Genomic DNA, 22,193 nt, shown 5'->3' on the forward strand with positions numbered 1-22,193 from the left:
CTCTCCTCCCTACTTCCTGACCTACTGAATCAGAATCTGCATTTTTAATGCTCTCCAGGTGACTCCTTTGCACCTTAATGTCTGAGAAGCGCTGCTCTAACCCACCCCCTTCTTGGACTGCAGCCAGTTATTTTGTTGGCTGGATGGCCAAATGGGCTGTGTGTGGGTCAATCAATGCCAGAACATTTGGCACTTATGACACCTGATTCCACTCTAAGAGACACAAATTGAGAGTCACAGAGATGTGACCTTAGCAGCAGCTGCCAGGAGCTGCCAAGTATAAACTCCAGGCCAAATGACACTACTTCTTTTCCTTCCTGTGTGACAACGCTGTTAACATTTTTGATAAATATGTGCTATACATTTCCTTGAAAATATAGAGTCATGGGAAAAGTGCTAGAAGAAATACATCAAAATATTATGGTTATCTCTGGATGTCTGAGAGGGAGGATTATGGGCAATAATTATTTTCTCCTGTGTATTTTTTTGATTTTCCAAATGTTTTACAACCAACATGTTTCATTTTACAATAAAGAAATAAACTTCAAAAAAAACCTGTTTTTGCCTGATAGGAAGAGTATCCCCACCAAACCGATGAGATTATTGAGTACGTGGAGGGGGATTGAGCTGCCTGCAATAGCGAGTGAGTCAATGACCCATCCAAGGGATGAAGCGGGGCCACCTGACCCTTTTCTGGGGCACCGCATGCCGTCGAGGCCATTGCTCAGGACACACAGGGAACCTTGAAGACACCCTTCAGGGGGTTACATCATCCTGGGATGTAAACATGGATCGGCAATGTTTAATTAGAAAGAGAAGGTGTACGGTGTATGGTGTGTGGGCTTGGAGGACGGGGTGTGAACGGATCGGATGGAGAAGGGCAAGGGCGGTACCACCTCCATTTCAGGTCCCCTACTTATCCCAGCCAGACATGTCCCACAAGGTTGCATCTGATAATCTGAATGAAGCTCTAGTGTGTGCATGTAATTCCTTCTAGGGAAAATGTGGGGAGCTGAGGCTGGGAGTTGACAGGATACAACCTACTTTTCCCCTCCAAATTCTAGCCATGGCAGTTTTTGGTTGAAAACTCTCTCTCAAGATTACTGACCCTCATGGGGGTTCCTTAGAAGACCTGGACATCCCCAACAGGCTTAAAGTGACCACCGCTCAGAGAAAATGTTCTAACAGGTTCCAGACCACCTGGGAAGGACCAAGTGAGGTCAAGAGACTTGTCCTTAATGCATCATGGGCATCAGCACGTCAGTGGGCATCATGTTCCAATTCATATTCGAAACGAGGAAAGTGAGGCCTAGAGGGTGGAGACGAATGATCTGAGTATCCCCCAGAAGAGCCCTGGACCTCCCCTGCCTTTTCCTGGTCCCTTCGTCCTGGGTAGATATGTAGCGAAGGCTGTGCTAGAAACTCTGGAAACTCACGAAACAGTGAATCTGGCTGGCAGTGATTAAGAGCATGGGCTTTGGAATTAGACTGGGTCTGAATCACTGCTCAGCCACTGGCTAACAGGCTGATCATGAACTATTCTGGTTCCTCATCTGTAAGATGGGCATAATAGCATCACATAGGATTGCTGTGAGGGTGAAATAAGTTAACGCAGGAAGAGTGTTTGGAGCAATTCCTGGCGTATAGAAAATACTCAATAATGTTAGCTGTTACTATTATTATTGTTGTTGTTATTTTCGTGGGGATGGTTTCCAGAATCAACATCAGCCAGTGTGGTAGGGAAAACAGCAAAAATGCCAGAGAGAGTGGGGTGCCCCAAAAAAGGAAAAGGATATTTACTAAGAGTACTGCCAAGATCAGAGTGGCAAAAAGATTGGAATAATCCTCCTTCTAACTGAACTTCCCTTCTATCAACCCATTTCTGTAGCAAAGAGCTCCATGGGGGTGTTCTTCAGGGCGGAGTGGTCATTCTGACAAATGGTCAGAACAGCTTCTCAAGTGTGGCTGAAAAGCCTTCTGGGCTCCAGGCGCCTGCCTTCCTTACTGGAACCAGGCTGCCCTCAAGCTTGGAGTTGGCTCTGAAAACGCATTAATGGCAAGCCCTGAAATGGTGGGAAAGTGCCCTAAGTTCACAATAATGGGCTGGATCCTGCAGGCTCCAAGCTCTAATCATGGCTCTGTTCCTGACATGCTGTGTGACCCTGAACAAATCAATTACTTCTCTGTGCTTTCATTTTCCCAGTTATAAATCAGGACATGGACTCCCTGACCTGTGTCTCAGCAGGGAAGTGGGTATCAAAAACTTTAAAAAGGCCAAAGCAAAGTCATACAGCTCAGAGGCACTGCTGGAAATACTATAGAGACAAATAACTAGAGAGACACACAGACAGGTCCCTGTCCAGGGCCACATGGGCAGGCCTAGCTTCCTCTTGGTCCATGCGTGTAGTGAGAGCTCCGAGAGGAAGCCAGGAGCAGAACAGTGTGGAACAAGCAAAGGGCTTACCTGCAACTCTTTACTGAGTTTTATCTGAACAACCACTATTCCTTGATTATTGGAAAATTTCATTGGAAAGTTTTGTATGAAAAGGACGATTTTCAAATTGAAAAATGGATTTCTTTATAGCTTCATTTAAAAGGGAATAAATAAAACCTTTCTTTCCCTAAGGGAAGATCTGTCCTCCAAGTGACCTGGGGGACACTGTTATCTTCTTAAAAGCTATTTGGCAGGTCACAGCGTCCTGGGGCCGGTGTATCTGAGGGGAGGGGCATTCGTGGGGTGTCTGAGCTCCACGGCACCCCAGGCTGCTGCATCCTTTCCCAACCACAAGACCCTTGTTTCACTCCCTGCCCCTGTGCTGGATTTACAGCACTACAAGGACAGATGCTGTGTTACTTGTCCCTGCTCCAGGATCTAGTTTACTTTTTAGCTCATTATATATGTGTTCTAGAAGTGTCCGTGGTTTCCCTGGAAAAAACTTCTAGAGTGTTTACTCCGTGCCAGGGAGCAGCTGAAAACACTGTCTTCAAGTGGAGGTGGCACTGGGCTGGGAGTCTAACTCTGCCCCTAACTACCCGTGCGACCTCAGCAACCTGCTTCCTCTAGGGAACCCGGGCTTCCCAATCCATTCATTCATTTTAATCAACAAAGAGTCAGTGAGCACCTATGCTGTGCCAGAAATCGTCTGAGATCTTGGTATGAGGAAGAGCACCAGGCCCATCTGTCCACAGTGAGGGAGAGAGACATGGAAGCCACCTCCATGAAATGTGATGGATGCACACCCACTAGGACAGCTAACGTAAAAAGGCAGATAAATAGTAAGATTTGCTGAGGATATGGAGACATGGGAATCCTTACACAATACTGGTGGGACTGTCAGATGGTATAGCCATTCTGGAAAACAGCTTGGAAGTTCCTCAAAAGGTTAAATATAGAGTTACCATCTGACCCAGCAATTCTACTCCTAGGTAGGAAATTTCATTTCCAAGAGAAATGAAAACATCTGTCTACACAAAAACTCGTACATGAATGTTCACAGCAGCATTTTTCATAATAGCCAAAAAGTGGAAACAACCCAGATGCCCATCCATTGATGAATGGATAAACAAGATGTGGTACAGCCACACAATGAAATAGTTTTTGGCGATAAAAAGGAATGAAGTACTGATGTATGCTACAGCACGGATGGGCCTCAAAAACATTACACAAGTGAAAGAAGTTAATCACAGAAGACCACATGTTATATGATTCCATTTATATGAAATGCCCATCTGTAGAAGCAGTAAGTAGATTGGTGGTTACTTAGGGCTAGGCAGTGGGTGAGGGGGTCGGTGGGGGGAGGGAATGGAGGTAAATGAGGAGAGACTGCAAGGGGTTTCTTTTTGGAGTGATAAAAATGTTCGAAAATTAGTTTGTGGTGATGGTCGCACAGTTGTGACTATACTAGATCGTACACTTTAAATGAATGAATTATATGGTATGTAACTTATATCTTTAAAAAGCTGTTAAAAAGTAATGAATGTTACGGTGTGTGGATTCGGGGGGGCGGGTTCCAGAGGGAGAAGAACCAACTGTACTTGTGGGAAATGGTCAGAAGAGGCTTCCCAGAAGGATTGACTCTTGAGGTGAGTCTTGAAGGAGCAGATGTGACTTAAGATGGGAAAGGGCATTCTGGGGAAGGGATAGGACACAAGCAAAGCCAGGGAGGTTTGAGGGAGCTGAGAGGTGGTTTGATATGGCTGGAGCTGGGGTACATGGAAGGTTGTGGGGAGGAGGGAGGCAGGTGGGTGATGAAAGAAAGGCTTAAAACGTGACGGAGATCCTGGAGTAGAGGGCTTCTCATGTTACGTTAGAGTTGGGCTTTAGTCTGCACCTTTTCTCTATGCACGAGGATGCTGAGAGCAAAACTTATAAGATCTTGCTTGGTTCTTAATTATAGGCTGTTTCTAGACCATGGGTCTTAGCCCTGTCTTTTGAAGACTGTGTAGCTTTTGAAAGTTGCCACCAGAAGGACACAAGTGGCCCTGGTCGTAAGGGAGGTCGTTCAAGCCTCGGATGGTGGGGGAAGGAGGGCATGTGGGCATGGGTGGGGCAGGGCGGGTGAAGCAGCCCCATCTACTCACTGCACAGCTGGCCCTCGTCTTCTCCCTGGGCACAGTCCCGGTGGAAGTCGCAGGCCTGCCCGAGCTGGAGGACTGTCCCGTTCCAGCAAGTGAAGGAACTCTGCAAGGCCATCTTGGAGCCCGGGGATGTCCCTGGAGAGAACACAGAGACACACGACACTGATCAGCTTGGGTGGCCCCGTGGGAAGGCTGCGGGGAGAGCATCCCTCCCACGCCATTCACACCTCAAGGTCTGAGACAACCCCATTTTAATCTGGCCGAAACCAGGGTCAACACCAGGAGGCTAAGAGGAAGTCAAAGCCCTAACCCCCCAGCCCCCTGGCTGTGATGTGAGTAGTTGAGTGGCCCGAGGTTTGAGCCATGTTCCCCAACACTTTGGGGTCCTCCAACCCATGGCTTTAGTGTGCCAGGTGGACAGCTACAGGTGGAGTCTCATCTGCACACAGACAGCTTTCCCCTCAAGGTCAAATTTGGGGTACCAACAGGCATATCTCGTCCAGTATATCATCCCCATGCTCTTGACCCCAGATTCCACCACTGGAGTGACTAAAACACACAGCACTTTCTGTTCTGAAATGAAAAGAACGCCAGCGTAAGAGCAGGGCTCTGGGCCCTGGATCGGCTCCTCCATGAATGGCTGTGTGATGCTGACCCTGTTCCTTCTCTTTCTGGCCCCCTGTCTCCCCATCTACAAAAGGAGGGGTTTGGATGGTATTTCCAAGGTCTTGTCCAGTTCTGAAATTCTTAGATACGTCATATTATCCAGTGGAAGAAGGGAGAGGGGGCAGTTTATAGTGAACATATTAGCAGATATTTGCTTCTGTATCAAGAATGATGAGTTATGATAATTTATTAACCTGTGACCTCAGAGAGCCAAGCTTCAGCCAGCCTGGCCCAGCCTGCCTACTGAATGGGTCCCTTGCCTGGGGACCACCTAGCAAGGGCCTGGCTGGTGTTTCTGACTGTGCCTCCTGATACCAGCCTCGGTTGGTATGGGATGGGGGAGCCTCTAGTCCCTGTGGAGATGAGCAGGCAGGGCCCACCTGGGTTGACCTCCTATCCCCACCCCCCAGGCCTGGCTGCCTTGCTCTCTGTCCTATTTCCTAGCTCTATCCCGATGGTAGCTGGTGCCTCAACAGTCTACCCACTCCCATACTACCTACCTCAATTCTCGGCTGGGTGGTGGAGAGGATGAGCCAGGACCCTCCCTTGGCCAAGCCCCCCAGCTTCTCTGGGCCTCACGTGAGGGGTGGGCTTCTTTAACCCTGGCTGTGAAATCAGACTCTTCTTCACTAAATTTTATTTTAATAAAACCTTACAGCTGATCGTGATGTGGGACTCTCCAGGTTAGATGATCTTTAAAATTCCATGATTTTCTGGTTCCCAACAGCGCTGAAACTAACATCAAGTCCAGCCTCTTTACTTCTAGAATCCCTCTGTATACCTCAGCCCATCTGGTTCTGTAAAGAAGCCAGGCAAGTCTTAATAGTGTCCATTTCCTAAGTGGGGAAATGGAGTCAGAGTGATTAAGTGACTTGCCTAAGGTCACACAGCTGATAAGTGGGATTTAGACCCAGCTTGTCAGACTGCAAAGCTGGCCTCTCCATCTCATGGAAGGGGGGTGTTGGAGGTGGCCCTGGGCCCTCTTTCACAGGCTAGTCCAGGTAAGGCTCCATTTGTCAGCTGATGGCGGAGGGCTACCTGGCATTGTCAGACCAGCCTCCAGCCTGGCTGGGCGTTCTCAGTAGCTCCTGGGCATGGGAAACACAGGCCCTTCTTCCTTCAGGGAATCACATCCAAACCCTTTAACCTGTTCTTAAAGGTCCTTTGTGATGTGGGCCCAAATTTCCTTTCCTGTCTCACCTCTCTTTGTCTCTCCCCATGAACGCCGTGCTCTAGACCCATCTAGCATTGGTTCGTTGCAACCTGGCACTAGAACACATGTGTATGCTCCCATCTTCTCCACTAAGCTGCTTGAGTCTCTGTGTGTTCCCAGCCCTAGCCAGTGCCTGGCCCCTGGGAGGGTTCACAAAAACCCTGCACATTAGGTTATGCTTCTGTGGCTGGCTGAATAATGCTGTGCCCACCCCCACCCCAATACCCATATCCTAATCTCCCAAACCTGTGAATATGTTACTTTATGTGGTGAAAGAGACTACTGGTGTGATCAAGTCAAGGATCATGAGGTGGGAGATTATCCTGATTATCCAGGCGGGCCCAATGTAACCACAGGGTTCTGATAAGAGGGTGACAAGAAAGTCAAAGTACGAAGTAGATCTGGTGATAGCAGCAAGAGTTTGGAGTAATGTGAGGAAGAGGTCAACGTATTTAGGATAATAAGAAAAATTCTCCTTCACTTTTCTTTCTTTTTTTTTTTTTTTTGTGGTACACGGGCCTCTCACTGTTGTGGCCTCTCCCATTGCGGAGCACAGGCTCCGGATGCGCAGGCTCAGAGGCCATGGCTCACGGGCCCAGCCACTCCGCGGCATGTGGGATCTTCCTAGACAGGGCACGAACCCGTGTCCCCTGCATCGGCAGGCGGACTCTCAACCACTGCGCCACCAGGGAAGCCCTCTCCTTCACTTTTGCTTGGTGATTCCTAGTTTCCAAAGTATTTTTTCTTATGCCTTATACATGATCATGAAATACAGTTAGGACCTTATGGCCCTCATTCCCAGCCCGACCGAAGAAAACATGAGCCAAATAAAACACCTGTAAAGACTTCCTCAACTTGGAAACAAATGTAAGCTGTGTCCTGTTTTATTCACACCTTATGATTAGGCCTTGTTTCTCATAGTGTGTTTTCACGAACACATGCACGTTTCATATACCAATTACTTACTTGTCATTCCCCGAAGAGCTTTTACTTTTACAGTTTCTTTTACTTTCCTTCACTTGAAAAATATATGCTTATTGTCTAAAGTTCAAAACCAGGGTAAAAATCAACAAAACAATGCCCGGAGTCCCACTATCCAGAAGCCGTCATTTTTTACATCTCAGTAGATTTCTCTTTTGATTTTTTTGGCCTATGCTTTAAAAGTGTGTATAGTTGTGTCATATATGTATGTTGCTTAAATTAATTAAGATTATATCACAAGCTTTTCCAAGGGCTTAAAAAGTCCTCATAAGAATATATATATATATATATTTTGCGGTACACGGGCCTCTCACTATTGTGGCCTCTCCCGTTATGGAGCACAGGCTCCGGACGCGCAGGCTCAGCGGCCATGGCTCACGGGCCCAGCCGCTCCGCGGCATGTGGGATCTTCCCAGACCGGGGCACGAACCCATGTCCCCTGCATCAGCAGGCGGACTCTCAACCACTGCGCCACCAGGGAAGCCCAAGAATACTCTTTAATGGATATAATACTACGTGATATGTACCATAATTTATTTCAACATCAGTCAATGACTGGATTGTTAGATTGTTTATAATAACACTTTGAAGAGTACCTTTGAGCATAAACTTTCGCCCGCTTTTCAGATTATTTTCATAGGATAGATTCCCAGAAGTGGAATTACTGAATCAAAGGGTATAAACACTTTAAAGGCCCTTGATACATATTGCCAAATTGCTTTCTAGAAGTTAATCCAATTTACACTCTCACCAGCTGTGTTCATACATGCATGTTCCTCTTACTACATCCTGGCCAACACTGAATATTATCATTATTTTTAACTAAAAGTATCTCCCTGCTGTTTTATTTGTATTTCTTTGATTGCGAGGGTGAATATTTTTTTCCACGTGTTATTAGCTTTATTTTACTCTGATTTTTAGGGAATTGCCCACTTCCTTTTGCCAATTTATCTGTTAGGGTATTCATGTTTTCCTATTGAATTGTATGAGATCATTAATAAGGATGTGAAACTATTTATTACATGCTTCACATTTTCCCCCAGTATTTTATGTGTATTTTCATTTTGTTTATAATGATACCTAGGAGTTTAAAATTTGTACGTAATCCAAACCTATCCATATTTTCCTTGGTGATTTCTTCTTCTTCTTTTGCGCCTTACAGAATTTGTTCCATGTGGGGCTGGTAGGTAATGTGTGGGTCACCTTTCGTAGTCTTTGGTTTGCTCTCTCATTGCTAAGGTTGCCCTCTCATCAGGGAACGTCTTCCACCAACTCCTCCTCTTTCAGCAATGGGGATACAGATCTCACCCCCTCATCTGTGACATTTTCATGGATTCTCCCATTCTTTCCCCATCCACGGACCGTCCTTTCCCCTGGGCTACCATAGCACATTACTTCTTCTTGCATTTAACTTGGCAGACATTCTGCTGTTACATTATAACCAGCCGTTTGGACGCCTGTCTTCCTCACCAAACTCTAAGTGACTTGAAGGGAGGGATCAAGTCTTATCTTCATGAATCTATAACAGTACCTTGTATAGAGGTCTCCCCACCCCAATATTTGGGACTTGAACTTCACTATGTATTATCCATTGAAGCTATCATCATGCCCATTTTATAGTTGAGAATACAAAGGCTCAGAGTGGTTACATGGATTGCTGGAGAGATTGGTGGAAACCCACATTTTCACATCTTGTTCTCTATCCTTTGTACCGTGTCTGTCTATGGGGTCCCCCCTCCCCAGGTGATGAGAGTCCTCAGGAGTGGTGATAATGGGTATGAAACGGCAGGGAGTCAGTATCCCTGCCCTTTACTCCCAAACCTGGTCCAGTTGTGGGAGGGGCATGCCGCTTCCACTCTCTGGATGCCCCAGTGTTTATCCCCAGGACCTCTCTGTTGCACAGCCACAGCCCAGAGAAGCCAGCCCCTTAGGCCCTGCTTCTACCTGCCCCTCCCCACCTCCTCTCCCTGGCTGGAGACGTACAGCCTCCTCCATACCACAGGGAACTTTATGCTTGTGAGAGACTCAGTTAGATGGATGCCTAGTACTCTGATCTCTTCTACCAGCCCAAACTCAAAACTAATGAAGCACAACAAAAAACAACTGCTCTGTCTTCTCCAGTTCTTTTTTTTATGGGGCCCATAAATTCCAAGGAGGAAAGTACCCTTGGTGAATGGTTTTAATCAAGGGCCTGAGTTTCTGAAACAGCATCCTTTCCGTGGTTGTGAAATGATTGTTCTGCCTTGTGGAATAGGGTAACCTGAGGCCCTGGATGGTCACAGCCTGCTCCAATGCAGCAAGGAAGGGGCGGAGCTTAGACAAGAAGATCCAGCACCCACTTTCTGCTGGCACATCCTGATGCCTTCCAGCCACGAGCGCCTGTGATTCCTGGAAACCACTGAAACACGAAATGCCCTAATCACAGCAAGATTAGGGAGAGCTAAGATCAAGCCACTCTGGAGAGAACTCATGCCTGGGGATCTTTTGTTAGCAAGGGTCTTCTGTATGGAAATTTATTTATTACCTTTGAAAAGGTAGTTCTTCCCAGAATAACAGTATAAGTCACTGGGGTAGTAAACTGTCACCATTCCTTACCTCTGAGTAGCATTGTAAGAGCTTACAATGTGCTTTCCTAATCCTTCTCTCTTTGAACCTCATAAAAAACTGGTAGAATAGTTATTATTATTCCCATTTGATTAATCAGAAGACTGAGGATTCAAGAGATTAAATAATGGAGAGAGAAATGCTTTCTAAACAGTAAGGCACTACAGAATGCAACCAATTACTTGCTAGTGCTTTGCCTGAGGTCTCACAGCTAGTAAACCACAGGGAAGGCCCAGAACCTGGTCATGATCCCAGGTGGGGTTCTTCTCCCATCACTTGGATTAGATCGCCTTCTGGAGCAGCACTCTGACGGCCCAATGAGTCACTTCTGAAGTTAGAAATACTGTTGATGTTCAGGGCCCACCTGGACCAGTGAAACCAGTATCTTTGGAGGACGGGCCCTTGGCACTGGTGGTTTTAAAAGCTCCGGGATGATTTTCATGAGCATAGGGCTGAGAACCACTTCCTTGGAGGGCTGGCGGATTTGTCCCTGAGCGCCTATGTGTCTTAGGTGGGTCTTCTACCTCTTGGGTTCTCCACTGCCCCCTGGTACAATGAGGGGGTGGCCTCGAACCCAACCTCCAAGACCCCTTCCATCTTCGACATCCTGATTCTGGGGTTCTGAGCAATGGCTGTTGGTGGCTCTCTGTTTACAGGGTTGACCTGATAGAGTTTGTGTCGTCTTTATTAATGCTGACCATTTAATGGCTTCCTTGGAGGCCACTGCCAAGTCACTCACCCAGCAAGCTTCCCCTGGTTTCCTCATATTGGCTTTTCCTGTCTCAGTCATCTATCATTTGCATCCTGGAACATCTCTCCTGAAACAGCATGCCACTTGCTTGCCCATTTATCTCCTCTGGGTGCAGTAGAAATCAGTTCAGATTTGCACCTGAGACACGTGTAGCCCGGGTCAGGTTACATGAACCGCTATTTGACACCACAGGTAACTCACTGGGTTCACTCGCTGGGAGTGATTGCTTCTCCCCAATTGCGCATTCAAAACAGAAACCCACACATACTCCCCTCCTTCAATCATGTCTTGGAGATTTGATGCTACAAAATCTACACAACTCTCCTAACTCAAATTTCTTTTTTTAAACAAATGTCAAATTTTAGGGCACTTAATTAATTTTTAATTATGGTGATTTATGTGGCATTAAAAAAGGCACATTTGAATCAGCTTTCAGGCCATCTCCCACCTGCTTGCTCTTGCCTAACTGATGACACTCACTAAAGGGGGAACGATGGAGTGCTGCATCAGTAAGAAGGGGGCCTTGCTCTTAAATGAAAGAGAAGGGGAGATGACGTGTGGGAGGAGGCTGACTTCCACGGCATGGGGAGGTCAGGAGTGGGGCTGGAGCCCAGAGGCTGGGCCAGGCTCCCAGTGGAAACCTCCTGCTTCGCGGGACGAGGAGAATCAGGTGCTCAAGGGTAAACAAGCTCAGAGACATGAGAATGGATGGTGACATGATGAGGACGTAGCCACAGTGCTCACAGGCTAACGGCCGCTCCTCTGCGCTGACGTTAATGGGGATGTTGGAAGGTCTGAGAACTGTGTAAATTAAGCCTGGCAGAGATCAGTCCTGCTGAGGGCTTTGGCTTTATAAACTGTAGTGCGGACAAACTCATTAAAGAACTGGCATCTTGGGTTCCTACTCAAAATATAAATCGGTGAGGAGAGGGCCTGGCTACAGAGGGCCCAGCGGGCTGGGTGAGGAAGTGCTGTGCTGGAAGTCTGGAGAGCTGGTTCGAGGCCTCGCCTTTTGCCACGAGGCCTCTGGGGCCATGAGCAGGTCACTCCTCTGGGCCTCAGTTGCCTTGTTTGTAGACTCTCTGCAGCCAGCCACTCACACTGACCACGGGCTTAGGCTACTGCCTTGATGGTGCGTCTGTAGACTCTCTGCATCAGTCACATGGAGCTTGGAAATCAGGCTGCTTCCGGGGCCCCACTGCAGACCTACAGAGTCAGAACATCTCGGGGGGACTCTGGATCCAGCATGTTCCACAAGCTCCCTGGGTGAAATCTGGGTACACCAAAATCTGAGGACCTCTAGTGTTAGGGAAATTAACGGATCTTCAGTTCCTTCTCCTGGAAGAATCCCAAGCCTTCCAGCACCACCCTCTCTCTCACCGTGACAATTCCTTCCTTGGTCCAGAGTTGTCAGAGTTCCTTTCATGCCTAGATTCCATTTCTGTTATGACTCCAGCAGGCCCAAGGCACCACTTTATTAGTTTGTGTTGAAGAGACCCCTAAGGTGCAGAGAAACTAACACTAGCTTCCAGTCTTCTCTTCTGCTAGCTAGTGGTGTGAACCCTGACACAGCTCACAGGCTTCTCTCTTCTGTAAGTTGGAAAGGCTATCTAATTTACAGGATTTTTGTGAGGATCAAATGACATTGGGTACATAAAACAGTATGTGGGGTTCTTATGAGCTAATTTTAGAGAGTGTCCCAAGGAGTTTGGAAGAATTGGCCATGGAGGTTGGGTGGGAAGTGGTCAATGGAGGGGCTGGACAGGCCAAATCTTGGGGACAGAGAGCACCTTTGGGGATCCCTCACATCGCACAGTAGAGGTGACAATCTACAGGGCCAGACCTTTTCAGCAAAGCAGTGGCAGAAACAAACCCAATAGTAATTTGCAACATAAATAATAGCTATGAAGAATAATTGCAATGATGAATTTTCAAGATCATTTGTCTCTGGAGTCACCCCTACCACCAGAGTTAGCTTTCGGAGCCCAGCTCCTTTCGGGTCCGAATCCAAACCTTTGCTGGTTTCCATGGGATTCAGTCCAAACTGATGCTTAGCACACCCGGAACAGCCCACTTTCCCAGATCACTGTGTTCCTTTGCATCTTCAGCTCAAGACCATGACTTGCAGTTTTTTGAACATGCAGCCACGGCTTCAGCCTTTGTGTAAGCCGATTGGGTGGGCTAGAATCATCTTCTCTGAGCAACTGAGCAACCCCTCCTAACTCAGATGTAACTTTCCCCAGCTGCTTTTTCTTCTCTCTTGAAGGAAGATGTGTACCTCCCTCTGGGGTGCTCTGGCAATTGCTATACACCTGTAACTGTGAACTCATCTCTCCCATTGGGCAATTATGTCTGCATTGCTAGCTTCTCCCACTAAATTCTAAATTCTTTGAGGCAGGGGGTCCGTCGTACTTATTTTATCTCCTGGAGAGTGCCTGGCACATGGCAAGCACTAATGAATGTATGTTGAAGAAGTACAAAATAGATCACCAAGTTTAAGTAGAAGAACAGGGTGAGGTAGAATTTCCTTGCATTCTGGAAACTGCTAATTCCTTTAGGTTATACTGTAGCAATTCCACACACACATCCGCCCTCAGCCAAATCCCATTCAAGCTTACAATTATTGAACGACTATGTTCAGAGCTTCTACTAAGAGCCTGGGGTTAGAGGAGTGAACAGAGGGTGACGTGGGTGACCTAGTTTGATAGGTGGGCCATGGGAGCCCTCTCTGGGGAGGAGATATTTGAGCTGATACTGAAGAATAAGAGAAGTCAGCCGTGTGCAAAGGTTGTGGAGGAGTAGGGAGTGCATTGCCGGCGGTGGGAAATGTCGCTAATGATCTAGGAACAGAGCAAAGGCCAGTGTGGCTCAAAAAGTCACAAAGGGTTGGGTCATGAAGAGTCACTGGGGAGGAAGGCAGAGGCCAGTTGGGCAGGACCTTGCAGGCTGTGAGGAGGGGTGTGAATTTTGCTTAAGGGGTTTAGGCAAGAGACTGAAAATAATGTCATTGATTTTTTTTTTCTTTTTTTTTTTTTGCAGTACGCGGGCCTCTCACTGTTGTGGCCTCTCCCGTTGCGGAGCACAGGCTCTGGATGCGCAGGCTCAGCGGCCATGGCTCATGGGCCCAGCCGCTCTGCGGCATGTGGGATCTTCCTGGACTGGGGCATGAACCTGTGTCCCCTGCACTGGCAGGCAGACTCTCAACCACTGCGCCACCAGGGAAGCCCTGTCATTGATTTTTAAAGAGGTCATTCTGAGTGATTTAGGGAGAATGGATTAGAGAGGGCAATAGAAGTGGGAAAACCAGTTCATAGACCGTTGTAAGCGACCAAGCAGGTGATGAAGGCAACTTGCCTGAGCCTGCTGATGGTGGAGCTGGTAAGAAGTGAGTGATGTGAGCTTCGTGTTGGAGGTGACCCTGACAGGACAGGCTGATGGCCTGGAGGGGAGGCTGAGGGAGAGGGGACATCAAGGATAGTGCTAGGGTGAAAGCATGGCTGCCAGCTGACATGACAGAGCTGGTTTCAAAATCCCAGTTCCTCAGGGTCGGTCCCCATATTAACTTATGAAGAACCACAAGGATTCCTGCAGGCCATCAGTAGGAAAGCAGTATGTGTTTCATTTCTGCGGTTGAGCTCTCCTAAAAAATTAAAAATTTTCTCTCTGTAGCCTCAATACCCCTTGATTTTGTTTCATGGTCCTTTTCCCAAGGTTTCTCTATGCGACATTTATCTTCATTGCTTTGCTGAAAAGACAAAGCAATAATTTTATTTTTAATGTTATAAATGACCTCAGTGCACATTTACCATTAATCTCCCTAAAAAGCGATGACATTTAACCATTCTGCACCACAGCTCCACATATACTATGTCATTTTCTCCTCCTGTTTGTTCAGTAAACAATGAACAATTCCAGTTGCACCCTGGAGATTTAATACTAATCACAAACAAATTACATCTACAACTGAGACCACTGGAGGGACTATGCAGATTACACAGTGGAGACGGCTGCTTGGGATGGAGAGCGAGGGGGAGCAGGGATCATTCAGACTGGAGGAGTAGAGACAGGAATGCTGATTAGGGGGAGTGGTCCCGTGAGGCACCTCCACAGAAGGGAGTCGGGTAGATTCGACTTCTTGAGGACAGATGGGAGGTCATCTTGCCTCCGTTCCATCCATGGAAGCCATGGTGGAAGGAACGGCTGCTTGATGAAGAGACAAGATAGCCATTGGGTGCTGATGCAGGTATCAATCACGATGAGAATAACTACCACCCTCACCATTCGCTGAGTGCTTATCATCTTCTAGGGACTGTATTAAAGGCTTTCTACACATTATTTTATTTAGACCTACAGCAACTCTATGAAGTAGTTATTATCTCCAATTTACTGAGAAGGAAACTGGGACCCAAGGTCCTAGAGACAGATTTTATGTCTACCTGACTCTGAAGCCCATGATCTTAATCAATATGCTAGACCTACCAGGTGGAAAAGACCATGTTAGAAGCCCCAGAAATAAACAAGAGGGAGGCTGGAGGACTGCAAGCAAGTGGAGTGCCCGAAAGAAGACGAGCAGTAGGCTGGAGACAGAGGCCCCATAGTCTTGGGAATGTGGAGGGGTGGAGGGTGAGGCTGGCTCAGATTCTGGACTGGCTTCTGGCCCCTCAAGTGCTGGTCAAATGTTTTCAGGGGAGTGATGTTCCAGGTGGGTGCTAAGGCAGGGTCCAAGCATAGGGGAATAAGATAGGACTTGAATATCAGAATTCATAGTTTATCCCCTGGGCTGGACAAAAATCTCATCTCTATCAGAGGCTTTGGGGTTAAAGGAGATAGCTATGGAAAAGTACTCTGTAAACCAGTGAGTGTAGCAAATGATTAAGATTTTATTTTTATTATTAACCACCTGACATTCCCATAGGATCTCACCGAAGCCACAAGAGGCTCACTCCTCACCTCCTTTGTCTTTACTGAAATGTTACCTTCTCAGTGAGGCTTTCCCTGGTGACCTGATCTAAAATCTCTCCCTTGACCCCACCCTAGACATTTCCTGTCTCCCTTCCCTGCTGTATTATTTCTCCTTGCTACTCACAATTGGGCAATATACAATATCTTTATTAGTTTTGTTGATAGTCTTTCTCCTCCACTAGCATTAAGAGGATGGAGAGCTTAGTCTGTGTTTCCACTGCTGAATTCCCAGTTCCTAGAACAGTGCCTGGCATATAGTGGGCTCTCAATAAAAGTTTGTTAAAAGAATAGGTTATATACACTCTTCAGTAAACAACTTTGGGCAGTGGTTTCAGAAGCAGGACTTATGTTTTACTCACAATTTAGAATTTGTATTTTTGAGAAAAGGCATTTCACTGAGGAGGACTTCATGTAGTCCCAACCCCCATGGCTCCATGTGTACATAGCTGGGATTCGTCTATATAAAAACCAAATCATGTAAGAGGCTCACTGCAGTGATTGTGCCCTGCTCTATCTAAAGACCTCACTCAGTGCTGCCAACCCAGTTCAGGACGATGGCTGCACACTCACGTGTGCAGTGAAGCACTAACTGGGGAAGGCGGGCTGTTGAGGAAGCTGTGGCAGGCATGGGCTGCTGGGACCTTGCCGCACGGGGTGGGAGGAAGGAAGTGATGGCCGATTCACAGTAAGTGGCGAGAGGCTGAGACACTGTCAGAAAGTACTTTCCATTCCAGGCTCAAAACTAAGAGGGAGGCTGGGACCAGGCCCCAAGCTATGAATGTTCAGTGTTCCAGTCAGAGTGAAGATGAAGCAAAGCTTTCCTTGGAGGAAATGTGAAGAGCTTCTGTGTTATTCATTTACATAGGCAAAGAAATCTGGAAAGGGGGTAAGTCTCCTACGAAAAGATCAAGGTCACTTGCTTTGTCTAGGAGTCAAGAATCTCTCTACATTTTTTGGGTTTTAGTTCTCTTCTAAGACTCTCATGTTGGGGTCTGACCTTCTCAGAACCACAAAATTGGGAGAGATCTAATGAAGAAGGAAAGCTGGATGACAGGCAGGGAAGAAGGTTAAAAAAATAACAACAAGAAGAAATAATATTCAATGGGTACCTACTACGTACCAGCCATTTTTTGTGTGTATTATCTTTCACTTGATTCTTTGAATGGACATAGCTGAAATATATAAGAAGATGCGTGATTTAGAATGGTTACCATAAAAATGTGGAAAATAGCAAGTGTTGGCAGGATGTGGAGAAGAAATTGGAGCCCTGTACACTGTTGGTAGGAATGTAAAATGTGCAGTCAATATGAAAAACCGTATGGTGGTTCCTCAAAAAGTTAAAAATATAATTACCATGTGATTCAGGTATTCACTTCTGGGTATATATCCAAAATAACTGAAAGCAAGGTTTAGAAGAGATATTTGTATATTCATGTTCATAGCAGCATTATTCACAATAGCCAAAAGATGAAAGCAACCCAAATGTCCATGAACAGATGAATGGATAAATAAAATGTGGTATAAACATGCAATAGAATATTATTCAATCTTAAAAAGGAAGGAAATTCTGACACATGCTACAACATGGATGAACCCTAAGGACATTATGCTAAGTGAAACAAGCCAGTCACAAAAAGATAAATACTGTGTGATTCCACTTATATGAGGTACCTAGAGTAGCCAAATTCATAGAAATTCAAATTCCACAAATAGTGGAATGCTGGTTTTCAGGGAATGGGGAGAGGGGAGAATGGGGAATTGTTTCATGGGTACAGAGTTTCAGTTTTGCAAGATGAAAAAGTTCTGGTAATTGGTTGCATAACATGAATATTTTTAACACTACTGAACTGTACACTTAAAAAGGGTTTCATGTGGGCTTCCCTGGTGGCGCAGTGGTTGAGAGTCTGCCTGCCGATGTAGGGGACACGGGTTCGTGCCCCAGTCCGGGAAGATCCCACATGCCGCGGAGTGGCTGGGCCCGTGAGCCATGGCCGCTGAGCCTGCGCGTCCGGAGCCTGTGCTCCGCAACGGGAGAGGCCACAACAGTGAGAGGCCCACGTACCGCAAAAAAAAAAAAAAGGGTTTCATGTTATATGTATTTTACCACAATTTAAAAAAACTCAAGAAGATGATTATGCTGGCTTTCTTAAGTATGATTATCAGCCTATTGATTTATACCGGCCTTGAAAATAAGCCCTAATTAAGATGGCAGGGCAAGAAGACATCAGTACGGCCTAATGAGAAAAGCCCGTTGCAGTGGCTCTCCGAGCAGTTCAGGTTCTTCTTCTTCTTTCCTCTTCTTTTAAATCCCCCTTCTGTTTGGCTTCCAGTGGAATATGCTGGTGTGTGAGGCACTGGATGCAGCAAGAACACACTGGCCTGGCGGTGAGGTGGCCTCAGATCTGCCCTGACACTGCCATGCACTAGCCGAGTGATGTTGGACCAGGCCTGTGCCCTCTTGGCCTCGGTCTGCTTATCTGTGAAGTGATGGGGTTGGACCAGATGAGCTGTAAGGGGCTCCCTCCCCACTGCCGTGGGTCAAAGACTCAGCCAACCACAGGGAATAGTGGAGAAGAGTTCCATTCGTAGGAGGAGGGTGCCAGGTGGGCTGGGGGGAGTAATGGTGATAAATGTGAATGACAATTTGGAAAGCCTATGGGGAGACTCCCAGCTCAGCTAGAGTCCTCTCAGCCTCTACTCTTGCTATTAAATGTAGGGCACATCATGCTGAGGGCTGCTTCAGGCCCAGCAGATCCCCAGGCACACAGGGCTCCATTTCCACTTCTATGAGTATTTCCTGAACACCCAGGGGGTTTCCTGCCCGGTACTATATGCTTGAGAGCAAAGTGCTACCAAACAGAGTTTACAATTTCTTTTAGAGAAAATAGGTGAGAAAAGAGACAAGATTTGATGGAACAGATATTTGAGGACACCTACAGGACTGTTCATGCCCACAGGTCTTAGGGTCTTAGGTAGACCTACAAAGTCGCAGGGGCACAGACACGTGTCCTCTCTCAGTTCAGGGAGGGTCCAGAGAGGAGAGCGGTTCTGCTAGGGAACTTCTGGGAGTACGAGGACGACCCATTTTAGATGGACCTGACAGAAAGCTTTTTAATTGTGTTGCTGTCCCAAATCTCCACTGGTCTTTGTAATCTGCCAAACTGTGCAGAGGCTAAGCAAAGAGGATTGGTTTTGGAGGCAGATGGACCAAATTTGAATTCTGACTTCACCACTTGGTCTTGTACAAAGTACTCAATTGCCTTGAGCTTCAACATCCATCTTGCAGGGTTGTTTTAAGGTTTAGATATACTACAGATGAACCTCAGTGCCCGGTACATAATAGGTGTTCAATAAATGGTAGATGATGAAGAAGACATAGTCTACCCTCTTGAGGCCATCCTGTATGTTGGGGCAAATATGTGGACAAATTGTTATCATCATGGTAATCATCATCTGATAAGTGTTAAAATAGGTAAAAGAGGTGTATTGTGACAGTTTTAAAACTAATCTATAAATTATTTAATAATCCTCTTGAGAGGGTTATTGGGAGGTGGAGATCTCTGTCTCCTTCTCTTGAATCCAGGCAGGCTTGTGACTGCTTGGACTAATTGCATATGGTAGAAGCCACCATGTGACTTTTGAGGCTAGAGCACTTGTTCATGGATATATTTGGCCCTGGAGCCTGGAGCTTCTATGTAAGAAGACTGACTCCTCCAAGGCTACCATGCTGGAGAGGTCATGTGTAGGCACCCAGGAGTGAGTCCCAGCTGAGCCCAGCCTCCCTGCCATCTTTGCCAATTCATCAGACATGCAGAAAAGCCATCCTGGACCCTGCCCATCAGTCGATCTGCCAGCTGAATACCATTGTGTGACCTCTATCAGTGCCACGTGGTACCAAAAAAATTATCTAGCTGTGGCCTGCCTGAATTCTTGTCCCACAAAATTGTGAGGTATAATAGTTGTTTTAAGCAGCTGCACTCTGGAGTATTTGCTACTCAGAAATAAGAAACTGGACCGTATGAATGACAGGCACACAGAGGACAGGTGTCTGATTATGGGGTAAAGGAAGACTCTAGAAAAGAGGCAACACTTGAGTTGTGCTCAGAGAATGGACAGGAGTTCACCAAATAAGGAGAAAGGACAAGGGAGCCCCAGGAAGAGGACAGAATGCTCAGGGAACAGCAGGTTGTCTGGGTGACCCCAAGTATGAACTGGGGGGTCGGGGCAAGCTGGAAAAAGAAGCCGGAAGCAATTCATGAAAAGCCAATATGCGTTATCTTATTCAGACCATATAGCATCTACATGAAGTTGTTGTTATTATCTACATTTTACTGAGAAGGAAACTGGGATCCAATGATCTGTAGAGTCCTTTGCAAGGTCACAGAGGATTGGCAGAGCCAGAATTTTAACAGGCCCGCCTGACTCTGAAGTCCATGCTCTTAACCAATATGGTAGACCCACCAGGGTGGAAAAGGCCATTTTAGAAATCTCAGGAATAGACAAGAGGGAATGCAAGCCCATAGATGACAAAGAATATCTAAAATACTTTCAGAAGGGACAGGACCAGAGCAGGAGACAGGACTAGGACCATGTCCTAGAGGGTGTGGAGAAAGGTGTGGGGTAGGGTGGAGCTGGGGAACAGAGATGCTGGTGGCCAGAGGGCCATCACAGGAATCTAGGCAGATCTAGGCCAGGATAGGACTGTGGGGTGGAGAGAAGGGGGCTGGTGAGAGCTCTTTCAAAAATAGAGTCTTCAGGATAGGACTATGGCATGATGGAGGAAGACGTACAAGACGGTTTTGAGGCTTAAGCATCGGGCACTCGTGGACCTTTATCTGCAAAGGCAGATGAGAGAAACAGGCTACTGCTGGCTGGGATGGCGCCAAGGGGCAGTGAGCTGGACCACCCACACCGCTTCTTCTTGCAGGGCCTCCCAGGGTGGCTGCCGTGGTGTTAGGGCCCAGGGACAGGGTTATATCAGGGAGCTCGGGGAGTGCCAGGAGGACTCCGACTGTGGCTCAGGGTAGCACGTGCAGGACGGTCCGGAGGTGAGGGAGCATTCTGGGAAGGCAGGGCTCTAGAAGGAGCTGGCACAGGGGTCTTGTGTGTGGACACACCCACTGGCTGCAGAAGGGTGAGGTGTGGGCAGAGAGCCTTGGGATCCAGCTGGCCCAGGTCCCTGTTAACTCGGCTTCCCCATCACAAGCTCCTGTCTGCTGCCATCCCCCAGCTTGTCACGACGGGTGGTCCTTGAGGCTCCGAGAGCAGAGGGCTCCACAGCCCTCCCTACCCTCCAGTCACCACAATGGTTTACGGGTCATGGAGTCTTAGTGAAGCCAAGACTAGCCTGAAGATGTAGGGGTGCCTTCTCCCCTCTCCCCTCTCCTCCTCTGCTCCAAGGGTCTATTTCTTCCTCCTCACCACCCGTACCACGTGCCAGCAGTTTGTGGAGCCCGGCTCTAGCGTGGCCGTGTCATGGTGTCTGGGGAGGGGCGGGCAGACGCGTCACGGCTTTGGCCTTGCTCCCTGTGATGGAGATCGCACAGGGCTTCTCCCCGCGGGTCCCAGCCTTCCCAGCCACAGCCCCCGCCATCTGCCTCTGAGCAGAGTGAGTGGAGGGACTGAAGGCTCTGCAGGTAGCAGACCACATTCAAGCCCAGCTCAGCCGCTTAATATTTGTGGGACCCTGGATGTGTCCAACCTCTCTGAGCCTTAGCTTCCTCTTCTTGAAAATGAGAAAAATGTCTTTTTCTTTTGCAAGGTAATTGGAAGGGTTAAGCAGCATTTAGGAGAGCAGTCAGAGAGAGGCTGGCCCATAACACTTCCCTCTCCAGTCCTCACACCTGGGACTCCACCTTACCCATGAGGAGAATGGACAGGGAGCTCTGCTCTGAGCTTGCACTGGCAGTCACTGGCCCGCTCTGTCAGCGGAGCAGTTCTGGGTAGACGAGACCCCCCTTCCTGCTTGGCACACACCTGCCTCTTGGTGGACGATGGCAGGCCCTGGCTTCAGAGGGGGCTGCTCTGTGCTGGCCTCCCCTCGTGGCTCTTGGTTGAAGTGCTCAGCACCGCCGAGGGGAGAGGGCAGGCGCCAGGTGGGAGGAGGATGCTGGCTCAGACCCCAGGTTTGGGCAGCTCTGCAGTCTGATCCTGGCATTCGGAGCAGCAGCAGAGCCACCTCCGGACCTCCTTGCAGCATCGCCAGCATGCTGGCAGGGCAGCCTCTTTGCCTATTGCAGACTCCGGGCCAAGGACCAGCACCACCAGTGTTGATGACTGGGACTCATCCAAGTTATCGACAGGGCCAGATCTGCTGGTTTGGGATGTCTTATGTCTAAAGTAGGCTCAAGCAAAGAAAAGACTCTCAGGAAGATGCTTGAGCACAGACATCTTTGAGCTAAGCAGCCTACTTCCTGCAACGGTCATGTCAAACTTCTG

General features: G+C 47.6%; 1 protein-coding gene across 1 annotated transcript in view; it reads right to left on the reverse strand.

The window, feature by feature from the left end:
• Positions 1–22,193, reverse strand: part of ALK (ALK receptor tyrosine kinase) — a 714,184-nt gene that overhangs the window by 121,380 nt on the left and 570,611 nt on the right. Inside the window, exon 7 of the mRNA XM_060116934.1 lies at positions 4,582–4,713. Within this exon, the coding sequence (XP_059972917.1) occupies positions 4,582–4,713 (132 nt within the window). The remainder of the gene's footprint in view (positions 1–4,581; positions 4,714–22,193) is intronic.

The sequence above is a fragment of the Mesoplodon densirostris genome, chromosome 14 (assembly GCF_025265405.1).
Source record: "Mesoplodon densirostris isolate mMesDen1 chromosome 14, mMesDen1 primary haplotype, whole genome shotgun sequence".
NCBI classification, from domain to species: Eukaryota; Metazoa; Chordata; class Mammalia; order Artiodactyla; family Ziphiidae; genus Mesoplodon; species Mesoplodon densirostris.